At 26.7% G+C, this 13319-nt stretch overlaps 1 protein-coding gene across 1 annotated transcript; it reads left to right on the top strand.

Moving 5' to 3' along the window:
* Window positions 1-6429: 6429 nt before the first annotated feature.
* LOC124936119 (meiotic recombination protein SPO11-2-like) lies at window positions 6430-7138 on the top strand. Its single transcript, XM_047476582.1, has 4 exons — window positions 6430-6486; window positions 6561-6637; window positions 6703-6830; window positions 6913-7138. Exons 2-4 carry the CDS (start codon window positions 6613-6615, stop codon window positions 7039-7041), a joined length of 282 nt encoding a protein of 93 aa, XP_047332538.1. The 5' UTR covers window positions 6430-6486; window positions 6561-6612; the 3' UTR covers window positions 7042-7138.
* The last annotated feature ends 6181 nt before the right edge of the window (window positions 7139-13319 follow it).

The following is a 13319-nucleotide window of genomic DNA, read 5'->3' as shown; positions in this document are numbered from 1 at the left end:
TTATTAAAAAGATTACCTGAATTTATATATCTTTATTTAAAGAAACTTATTATCATAAAAAAAAAAATAATAAACAACCTACTAAATTTCAAAACAAATGTTACTTTTTGATTTTTTATTTATAAAAAAAAGAAAAAAATATATTTTTTTTATTATATAGATAAGGCAACATTTGAACTTTTGATTACATACACTATACAAATTCTGTCCCATACACTATACAAATTCAAATTACATTAAACTATATGTTTTTTTTACTTAAAAGATATTTATCTTATTTTGAAAAAATTTGTAAATACGTGAGTAATTTTTAAGAACAAGTGTTACTTTAGAATTTTTTATAATTTTTTTTTTTACTTTCTTTTATATAAAAAGACCAAACAAACTTTACTATTGTCAAATTCCAACCTATGAGCAGCACATTTAGTTAATTAACTTTATTAATTATTGAATACTTTGTGTTATAAAGTATTGTTATGATTTGTAATTTTAGATTAGTTTTAGTTACATTCCCAATAAACTAGTTCTTTATTTTATTCATAATTTTGATCCTATTATTTTTGTTAATTCTTCCATACACTATGCAAATTGAAATATTCATATTTAACTATATTTGTAGTCTTATAATGGTTAATCAAAATTGAATTTAGTGTAGAAACTAACATTTTCTTTAAAAAACAATATTGTATTTTTGAAGAAATTTAATTCTAGTTTATTACAACTTATTTGATATAATATCTGTAGCATTTTAATTATATTAAAATGTTGTAAGAGAAGAAATTAAACATAAGAGTCTTTTATTGATAATTTGATGAAATATTTAATTGATGATGAAATGTTGAGTTGTTTGAATTAAATCTTAGTGACTCATGTGATAAAATAGCCTCCTATGACTCAAAATAAAGTAATTAAGGGGCAAAATCATATTGAATTATATTTGAGTGGCAAGATGAATATTTGAAACATAATAAAGGTGTAATTTATAAATTGCATTTACTTAAAATTTAAATATTTATTTATTTTAATTTAATACTATATTTATTTAATACACACTAGATTAATTTTATATAAATCTTTCTTTCTAAAATTTGTTTGATGGTTTAAAAAATATCTCATACAATTATTTATAATATTCTCTACAAAATTTGATACCATTTATTTATAAAAAAAAAAATAGACAAACAAATTTATAATTTTATCTTTTAATATTCTAATTTTATAAATTCATCAAAATAGTTAAAGAATGACTATAACTAAAATGTCTTAAATTGAGATATGTGTCTGATAGAACAATTAATATTAATGGATTTGAACTTAGTCACAATGAAATCCAAAATTTTTATTGAATAATACCCTATTGTGGATACAATTTTGTATTTTCGTAGACAAAGTGTCTAACAATAAAAATTGAGTTTGATTACTATCATGGAAAAAAGTTTAATAAATCTCGACAAAAATTTCTGTCATGAGAACTTCTATAATTAGGTCATGGAAACGACAAAACCTAAAACAAGTATTGAAAGGTAAATTGAACCTAAAGTATGTAATGAAAGATCGAGTTCATACTTATTATATTCATTGTTAAATGATTTAACCAAATCATACTCTCTAATAACCAAGTAATGGGAATATATATGGAAGGCCAATTTAAGTTTGGTTCAACAATTTCAACCTTAAAAGAAAAATTGTTATCAAAACATATTCCACGAATTTAGTTATCATTGACAGATCAACCCCTCATCTCCTCTATTCTCTATTTGTATATGTAACATCTACAAACTAGTGATTCACATGTATGGTTCTTTTGTCTCCACTTTGAATCATGTGAAGGAGTTACGAAAATGCTTTTTTTGGACATGAGAAAGAAATTCAGTACATTTTGGTTAAATTCTTTCTATACTTGATTTAGATTTTGTCGTTTTGTCGACCTATTTTTTGTTTATTCCTCCATATTATTATGTTAATTTTTCTCTAACACGAATGCATATAAGATTATACACAAATGGTAGCAAACAAAAAAAGAGTATACGTGAACAAATTATTGAAGGACAATTATTAAAAGTTTTTTATGGTAATTCAAAATAAGTTTAATAATAGTGATATAATTTTAATACTTAATTGTGACAACAAAATATATGTTATAAGATTCTAAATTATTGAAAATACATAGATCAAATTTTCTTCATTTCTTTCTAACAAAATTTGGTTAGAAGTTATACCATCTATATTCTAAAAAATTATTTTCAAACTCTATATTAAATATTAAATCAAACAGTAATTCATTTTCAACTTAAAAACTCTTATTCAAACTCAAAAGAATATTTTAGGAATATTTCTTATTATACCAACTTTTTAATATTTTAAATAAGTACCTATATATTTATCAACTTTACAAATTAAACCTTAATATTTTTTCAAACTCACACCCATTAAAGAAAATTATGATAAAATTAATTATAGATCAATAATTTATGTACATGAAAACAAATTAGACATTATTAAATAAACGCAAATTACACTACACGAGCAAAACAAAATTACATCAAAACAAACATTTAAAAAAAATTAAACATCATTAAATAAACACAAATTACACTAAACGAGAACATTATTAAAAAAGTACTCCTTACACACAAAATAGACGTAAACGTGATAAACTTTGTACTGTGTAGTCATTTTATTTTGATAATTATGATAAACTTTGTAGTGTGTAGTCATTTCGTATTATATGTGATAAACTTATATTGGATTTATATAGAAATTTTTGAAGATCCAATTCTTAGAGTGTACCAATCAAGTGACTGGTTATGGTCTCATATAAAAGAACCTTTTAAGAAAGAAATATTAGATCAATGGTAGATTCGTACTAAGAGATTTATACAAACGCGACTTGATACTATGCAAAAAGCAGCAAGACTACATGCATGTATAAAAGCAAATGAAGATATGCATTAAAGCGGTGCTTCAAATGGAGATATTGTGAGTATTAAGACATTATTTGATTTCATTTTCAAAATTATATTCAAACAAGTTGTAATTAATTATTTAAACTCGACATATGTTCAAAAGTAAAGTGTTGTTCACGAAAGATAACAAATTTAAAGTAGGTTGGAAGTTTGATCACGTGTGTGACATTGTTAAAATTTTCGAAAAATTTAAAGATTGTTCCACAACTAGCAGAAGAAAACAATCTTGCAACTATCGTTCTTTCGAGTCAGAAAGTCCAACTCCTGAGTATGTTGGGCTAGCATCCCCTGGTATCTCCTCATTTGTTTATAAACTTAAACAATTCATTGGTTCTCAATTATAAAGACCTATCGAGGTGAAGCAAGCATAATTGATTTTTTTTTTTGGTAATAATACATCATCGATGATAAACACAATGCATGAAAAAAGCGAATGATTTCTTGAAGAAATGAGAAAGACAAACGAACAAATCAAATATCATTTGAATATGAAAAACAAGAACCATGTATTCAAAGACAAAAACCATGCACTAAAAGAAATTATGGAAGAAAACAAAATTTTATTCCATAATTCGAGTTCCATAAAAATCCAAATATTCAAGCATTTATTGAAGTTGATGAGGTACAGACTTTATCAAAAAAAAAATATTGAAGAATATTAATCAGATCTATTCACAACCGATCAACCAGATCCCATCCATTCACAATCTGTGGATTTTCGCACTATTTCAATAATATTGAAAAAAATATTCTAATTTATCATATTATTAATTCTATTTTTATTGTTTGACGTTAATTTTTACTATTTATGTTGTATATTTAATTACTATGAAATTATTTTTATCATTTTTTAGTTTTTTTATCAATATTATTCGTTATTATAAATTTATGATACGTAAAAAATATTAGTAAAAATATATAGGATAAAAACAAAAAATTAAACATATAAATAAATTATATAAAAATTAAATATAAAAATTCACTTAAATTAAGTTAAAAGACCAAATTAAATATTTGAAATAAATATATAAAAAAAATTAAATATCCGAATTATAAATATTAATAAACTTCAAGAGCATGTTTTAAAATTGACAAAGTAAATTTCATAATTTTGTCTTTTAATATTATAATTTTATAAATTCATGAAAAGACTTAAATAATGATAGTAACCAAACATATTAAATTGAGGTATATGAACAATTAATATTAATGGATTTGAATTTAACCACAATCCAACACTTTTTAACTTTGATTGAATAATACGAGTGGGTAATTTTTTTTATTATTTTTGTAGATAAAATGTGTAATAATAAAACATTGAATTTTTTTTGTAAGGAAAATTGTTTAATAAATCTCGAAAAAGATTTTTGTCACGAGCACTTCTATAATTAGGTAATGAAAACGACAAAACTTAAAACAAGTACTGAAAGGTCAAGAGCCTAAAGCAAGTAATGAAATGTCAAATTCATTCTTGTCATATTCATTGTGAAAATTCTTTAATTAAATCATACTCTCAAATCTTTCACCCTCTCAATGGAAAAATGGAAATCAGATCGAAGTTTGGTTGAACAATTTTAACCTTTACGAATAATTAATATTTTTTTAATTAAACTTCCATCTACTCCTCAGACTTAATTTTCCTTGATAGATCAACTTGTTAAGTCGAAGAGTTCATACAAACTAGTGATTCGTCGTGTAGGGTTCTTTTGTCTCCATTTTGAACCATGAGACTGAGTTACAAAAATGTTCATCTATTTCTTATGAGGGATTTGTTTTGGACAGAGTGGTTTTATATTTTGGTTAAATTTTTCAATATTTTGTTTATATTGTTTAGTTTTCTCGATTTAATTTTTAGTTATGCGCTATATTATTATGATAATTTATTCAACATGGAAACATCTAAGATTATACACAAATGGTACCAAATAATTGAAGCACGATTATTGAAAAAAAATATTGTAAATTTAAAATAAGTTTTTTAATAGTGATAAAATTTTAATTGTGACAACAAAATATATGTTGTAAGAATAAATTATTTGGATGTAAATAAATCAAATTTTCTTCATTTCTATCTAACAAAAAAAATGGAAGATCTCTCTACTTCTTCTTCTTCTTCTTCCCTCACGTTCTTCTATGATGAGCAACTTAGTTATGCCGATATATATACTTCCTCCTGCCGAGATAACCAATGATATATATGCATTCGTACGGATATGCTTTCTGTAAAGATAAGATGATATATATATGCATTCATACGGATATGGTTTCTGTAATGATGGAAATGTATGATTTCTATTCAGGTTAGGGAAAGGATTGAAGTGGCCGTACACAATTTCCTGAAGATATTGAGTTCTCCGACTTCTGCAATCTCAGATCTTTCTCTTCCGTTATTTTGTTTGAGTTCTAGGTTATATATTCATTCCCTTACTACGAACTTAGATACTCATAATTGTTCAACTGAATGTTTTACTATCTTTCTGCAACTAGGAGCTAAATCAAGAGGTTGTGGAATGTGCTGCATGTGGATCATCAGGTTATGCTATTACAGGAGACTTGGCTTTGTTAGAGAAATTGGTTGCAAAAACCGATGCTCGATACATCATTGTGGTGGAGAAGGTAAGTAAACAAACATATTGATTCCATATTTCATTTATGTACTCAAAATGGTTTAATTGTTATATATATATAGTAATCCCCCACAGTTCAATGGATTCCTTAGCACGCCATATTCCAGAGGCTAGTTGAAGACTGTATTTTTAATCAGATACCCAGACATTGCTACAAGGTAATAGTAATAATATCCCATGAGTTGATTTTACCTTATGCTGATTAAAGAGAAATATTATATATTTCATTTGAGTTCAAATTAGCCGAATTTGTATGCTGTTAGTTCTTCTATATGCAATTTGATCATTGAATAATACTTTATTCAACTTGCACTAACACATTGATGATTAAAGGACATAAAATAACAGTGCGATTCAAGACAAAATATTACAGGCAAAAATGAGACAGAAGTGATAAGTTAATGAGCAAAAATGAGATTAATTTGCTTCAAAATGAAATAAGTTAATGGTAAATGATTTGATTTTTTCCTTTATATGAATGTAAATTTGCATAATTTGATATCGTTTGGGGGCACATAGGTTCATTTTTTCTTCATTAAATTCTTTTATCAATTGGGCTGTGTTCACTCCTTCTTTATGGAAATGATTTTAGAAGGGCTTGAGCGAAAGTGAAGATATGGTTGATTTATTATGACTTGTGTATTTTCTTTTTAACTTGGTATTTGTGGATGTACAAACATTGAGTTATTTAGATAATTATTCTATTAAAATCTATAGAATGGGCTACTCCGAGTAAAAGTATTGTTGACCAAATTTAACTAAATATATTTTATGTCATTATTTACTGTATTTTCTACCGTTTTATAAGTTTGTGTAAATTTATAGTTTTTATTCTTCCTGCACCGTTTGAGCCGTGCTTATCCAGAGTTGCCTATTCTTGGCCTGGTTGACTGGTAGGACATTATATAATACTGAGTTCGTTGTCACATAAATTCCAAACATTTATATTTGTATGTTGACATTCAAGGAATCCAGCAGGACTGGCAGTTTTATGTACATTCAAATATGGAAGCATTGGAATGGGACTGGAGGCATATAAATATGGTGCTTTCTTTAGTTCTTTTGATGTTTAAAGTTGAATAAAATTGGACTAACTATCTTTATGGCAGCTTGCAATGTTAAATGGCTAGGAATTCGAAGAGATGATTTGGAACTCATACCGGAACAATCTTTCATTCCTCTCAAACCACGGGACCTTCAAATAGCGAAAAGCTTGTTGTCCTTGGGGATTTTACAGGTTTAAAATTGAAGGCCAAATTTTAGTTTGTCGGGCTTAATATAAACAGGTTATTGATGAGAAGTTAGTTAACTAATTGTAGGAGAAGTATAGAGAAGAAGTTGAAATGATGGTTGAGAGGGGTCAAAGAGCAGAGATTGAAGCTCTCTATTTCCATGGATTTGATTTCTTGGGTAAGTACTTGGCAAAGAAAATTGTTCAAGCAAGCTAAATATGATATAGCATATACGAAAGATCTAGATCTTTTTATTTGATTGTCTGGCTTGTTTTGGGTTGTTAATTTGCATAGTTAACCCATTAGGATAACTCAAATTGTCAAAGTAGATGCTTAAAATGTTATAGATTTAATTGACTAATGGATTCAATTTTAACTTTAAATATTGTGGAGGGGACATTTTTCAAATTAATAAAATGAAATAATAATATAAATGGAACATGTTTAAAATAAAATTATTAATTACCTCAATTGACATATATTAGAGAAGTTTGATTTCTATTAAAAATCCTTTATATTAACAATTTATATGGTATGAATTAGGGTGGGGAAGAGGTTTGATTTAGTCGGTTTATTTCTCAAAAAATTCATTCCAACAATTAGTGTTGGTTTTTTAAATTTTTTATCCGTTTGTTGACGATTATAAGATTGGTTTAGTTGGTTTATCAGATTTTGAATGTCGATTTTGATAGTCGAAGAATTAACAAATATATATATATATATAATATAATAAACTAACAAATGGAAAAAATTAATTTATAAATATTTTTGTAATTAAAATTCTTATAAATTATGTAATAAAACGACGATTAAATTTAAAAGAAAATTTGTTAGAATATTAATAATTCAATAAGTTTAAAAAAAATTAAATATATGCTTGTTAAAATTCACACCCTTAACACACAAAAAAAGATCATTTTTATCGTTACTATTACGGTAGAAAGAGATATAATAAAAAAGATTATATTCAAATATGAATATAAATTGTCCGTTGGTTAATTAATTTGTCGGTCTTTTATTATCTAATTGTCAACTAAACTAGTTAAGGGTAGGTACAGAAAATTATGATCGAGTCAAAACTTATGAGGACGATTACTTACCCCCTAATATGAAGGGTCTATATAGTATTGATATGGTATAAACTATAGAATATAAAATATACAAAGTTTTTTTTGGATAAATAATTAATTCTTATTCAAACAAGTAGTTACATATAAAATATTAGTGTTGGATTTTTAAAATTTTTATCTGTTTGTTGACGGTTATAAGATTGGTTTAGTAGGTTTATCAGATTTTGAATGTCGATTTTGATAGTTGAAGAATTAACAAATATATATATATAATATAATAAACTAACAAATGGAAAAAAAATAATTTAGAAATATTTTTCTAATTAAAATTCTTATAAATTATGTAATAAAACGACGATTTAATTTAAAAGAAAATTTGTTAGAATATTAATAATTCAATAAGTTAAAAAAATATATATATATATGCTTGTTAAAATTCACACCTTCAACACCAAAAAAAGATCATTTTTATCGTTAATATTACGGTAGAAAGAGATATAATAAAAAAAATTATATTCAAATATGTATATAAATTGTCCGTTGGTCAATTAATTTGTCGGTCTTTTATTATCTAAATTGTCAACTAAACTAATTAAGGGTCAGTACAGAAAATTATGAACTAGTCAAAACTTATGAGGACGATTACTTACCCTTAATATGAAGGGTCTATATAGTATTGATATGCTATAAACTACAGAATATAAAATATACAAAAGTTTTTTTGGATAAATAATTAATTCTTATTCAAACAAGTAGTTACATATAAAATATTAATTTGTAAACTATAAAAAAAAAATTGAAGGCTAAATAGTATAACAAATTTATAAAAATTAAAATTTTAATAGTAAAGAATCAAACGGTCTTGAATTTTATATAAGATCTTGTTTTAGTTTAAGTAAAACAAGCTGAGCAAACCAATCATACAGAGTCAAATTATTTTTTCAATTGACGATTATTAGGTATCAAACGTTCTATTATAAACTAAGAGTATTATTCTTATTATAAAAATTAAAATATCATACTTAACCAAAATATTACATCAATTTATATTTGAATAATGAATAAAAAAAATATACAGAATTTTTTTTTATCTAAGCACGAACAAAAAAAATTATCACTTATTTCATCTTCTAGCCTAACGACAATAAGAGGTGGATATTAACCCTAAGGTTTTGGATTCAAGTCCGTCAGTCCTTAGTTAAGTGTGTTTGTGGGATACATACTTAATCCGTTTCACATTAAAAAAAAAAACTTGTCTCTCTCCTTATGTTTATATAAAATATAAGAATATAATATAAAGATAAAAAAATAAGTATTCTTTAATTATTTCAATTAAAGTAATAATATTAACTTTTATTTTATTTAACTTTTTTTTACCATTATTATTTTCATTTTTTTAATAATATATTATCATTATTTAATGAGACTTTTATATTTTATATTATCTTTTAAAATATTAATTGATTATATAAAAATAAATGTACTTTTATCTAACTATGTTATTATTTTATTTTGTTATTAAATAGTAATATTAATACAGTTAAATTAATAAAAAAATAAAATATAATACTTACAATTATAATTGAACAAAACTAATTAAATAATATTTAAATTTAAATTGCAACTAATTAATAATTAAACATATAACCAAATTAAAAAAAATATTTTATAGCTCTTAACTAGGGCTACAAATGAGTCAAGCCGCTCGTGAGCCACTCGCAAGCTACTCGGTCAAAGCTCGACTTGAGCTTGACTTTGACCGAGTTCGAGTCGAGCTCGAGTCGACTCGTTTATTATTCGAGTCGAACTCGAGCCCATTTAAAACTTGCTCGATGGCTTGTCGAGCTTTTTCGAGCCTTAAAATAATTAAATATTTTTTATTTATTTAATATTAAAATTTTACACAATATTTTTTTTATTTCTCTCTCTCTTCAAAGCCCAATATAAAGGCTCATAATCCCTAAAGTAAACCCTAATTTCTAATATATATAGTTCATTCATCATATTCTACCGTCACTCTTCGTCTCTTCTTCATCTTCTTCATCAATATTCTATCGTTACTCTTCTTCATCAATTACTTTCATCATCTTTATCAATATTCTACCGTTACTCTTCTTCTTCATCATTCTTCAGTTACTCTTCATATTCTAATTAGTTACTCTTAAATTTGTTTTAACTTATTTTATAGTTATTGTTTTTGCTTTTAGATAATTTTTTCATGTATTAAGAGAAACTTATGTTTATACCGATAGAGTTAAATAAAATAAAAAAAATGACAAATAGGGATATATGATAAAAAAAATGTTAATATATTATATATATAATAAAAGTATATTATAAATAATAATGAAAGAGATAAATAAAAATTAATATATTATATATAATAAAATTAAATATTAGGGATATAATAACTAATATGTTATATATAATATTAAAAAGATAAAAAAATATATTAATATATATATATAATAAAAGTAAATACTAAGAATGTAATAATGAATATATTGTATATAATATTGAAAAAGATAAAAAACGTTAATATATTATATATAATAAAAGTATATAATATAAAAAAAAATTATTATATATAATTCAATTTTGGTTCAAGTTTTCGAGTCGAACTCGAGCTCAAATTTATAAGCTCGTTCGAGCTCGAGTTCGAATCGAGATAATAAATACTTAATCGAGTCGAGCTCGAGCTCCAACAAGCTTAAACTCGGCTCGGCTCATTTGCAGCCCTACTCTTAACATAATATTGGTCGTTAATTTTAAATTATTTAAAGCATAGTTTTGAAACCCGATATGGCTCGGCCCGTCGGTCAAACCGGCAAACCCGATTAACTGGTCCTCAAATTAAATGGGTTGATGAAAAAAATCAGAAATGCAATTAACCCAGTTAAACTCCTTCAATTCGCCGGTTGGACCGGAAATCTAGCAGCCCGAATTAACCCAGCGTGTTTATCCTATTTTTTATTTTTTTTATAAAAAATCATTTTTTTTCTTTCTCACTTATCACTTTCGGTTCCCCTCTTCCCGTTTTTTGGTTCCCATTGGATTTACCAATTTCTAGATTCATGTGGGTAAATTCCAAATTTTTAGTCTAGACACTGAGAATGACAAATTATTGTATTCACCTTAAGCTCCTCCTCCTATTTGAACTATCTAATTATATTTTTACCCGACTAATAAAACAATTTAAGGTGACATTGTAAGTAGAGTGGTCAAAAGGGCCAATCCATGGCGGGGCGGGCCTACCCACCAAAACCCATCGTTTGACGGGTCGACGATGGGCCGGCCACCATCCTGGCGGTCTTAAAATTCCCAACCCAACCCGCGGTTAGGCAGGCCATCCCACGGGTTGACTCACTACAAATAAAAATAAATAAAAATCATTAATAGTTCTAGAAAATAAGAGTTCAAGAAAGTTATCAAATAGTCATAATACACAACAAACAAGAGTCTTGATCAAGAATCATTTGTCCTACGTCGTGAAACTTCAATTTTTAACATGACGCCACAATGTAGAAGTCTCGTAATGTTTACCCCCACATTTATATTGTTTTTTGCATCCATTACATTCAACTTTTTCAATATTATCAATACCCTTCATTTTCTTAAAATACATCCTAATATCATAATATTCCATAGACTTTTTAGATGACCCTTCATCATGCTTAACACTTTCAAATTCATCAACATCCAAATTAATATCTTAATTTTGAGAGGAGTCCATTTCGAAAATGAATCTGTTATTTACCCGAATATTATGTTTTAGACTTTTAGTGTGAAACTTCTAGAACTGGAACCAAGTTTGAATCCACGAACCCTTGAAGGCGAGAACGAAGAAAAGAAATGCGGAACAAATAAGTAGTCAGCTGCTGCAGTGCTGCCTGGGAGAGAAAAAAGACTAGGGTTATGCGGTATTTGCATATAAGGCTATAAATCATATTAGATTTTTTTTTATCAACCTACGGGCCAACCCAAGCCCGACCCGCCTAGGCCCGCGACCCGAGTGGGATTGCCCGTGTAGGACCACTTCCAAATGGGTTGCTAATATTTCAACCCAATCCGTCTAAATTATTTGGTGGGGCGAGCCAACCCTACAGGCCTAACCCAAATTGACGACTCTAATTGTAAGTCATAACTTAAATTTAGTTTCATCTCCAGATAAGCATAGTTATATAAAAATCGGAGGTTATAGTTTGATTTGAAACATTGTCCCTCGCATAATCCATTTAAGTTTCTTTTATTTCAACTTCATTTATATTATTGTCATTATATTTTGTTAAAATTTGGCTTATTTTTGAGGTTCATACTTCATATAGTTTTTTTTGGAAAACGACATAATGTCATTTAATTAAAAATCCCTAATAAAGGGGAAAAAACCTAAATGAGTTCATGAATTAGAGAAAAAAAACAATTGTTCTAATTTTAAAAAACTAGAATTACAAACTAAATGAATAAACACAAACAAAACATTCACACAAATGAATTACAATTTTTCAAAAAAACAATAATAAGTTTATAATCTCACTTTGAAGTTGCTAGATCGAGTGACTTCATCATAATTAATGCCCCAATTTTGATATAAACACCAATTTTACTCGCTTTTGGGAATTCGTCTCCAAGTACGAACAAGGGAATTTTAATCAAACTTAATGCTCTTCCAAACGTCATCAACACCACATCTCACATTTGTGAAGACTCTTGAGTTTCTTTCCATCCAAACATGGTAAACTATAGAAGCAAAACCACATTTAAATATATTTGAATGAAATAGATTACCTTTAGATTTCAAAATGACCACCTCCTTGATATCAATCCAATTCGAGGGGACAAAAGCTAACTCCATAGCTTTTATAAATAACCTCCATAACTCGAATGTAAACGAACATCCGCCAAATAAATTATCCATCGTCTCTTCATTTTCATCACAAAGCAGGCATTTAGAGTCCGAAATATCCATAAAACGCTTAAGAGGATTCCTAGTTGAAAGTCTCTTCCTAAACAACAACCACAACACGAATTGATGTCTCAGAATGATTTTGGAGGACCATACAACACGAGACCAGCCTACATCGTTTCCCCTCTCGCGAATAGACTCCCAAGCTAGGTTAGAATTGAACTTTCCATCTCTTTCCACTTTCCAAACTCGTGAGTCGATAGTGTCATTAAAGTGCATCGTTTGTATGAAGTTGAGAATCCTTACACATTCTGGAATATTCCTCAGAAGTGTATTCCATTCTCCATCCCAAATTTCATGAACCGAGGAATTAAGACATCCCTTCGTATATGCACCCCACCAAATTCCGCCTTAAGAACTATGTGAGATTCATACTTCATATAGTTAATGACAGTAGTTTATTATTAGGTATATAGATTATCTTTTTATGTTTTTTATGTGTAGTTTGATTATGGATTCTA

Source organism: Impatiens glandulifera, chromosome 4, assembly GCF_907164915.1.
Source record: "Impatiens glandulifera chromosome 4, dImpGla2.1, whole genome shotgun sequence".
Lineage (NCBI taxonomy): Eukaryota > Viridiplantae > Streptophyta > Magnoliopsida > Ericales > Balsaminaceae > Impatiens > Impatiens glandulifera.
The sequence above is the reverse complement of the archived record's forward strand: the minus strand, read 5'-3'. Positions and strand labels throughout refer to the sequence as shown.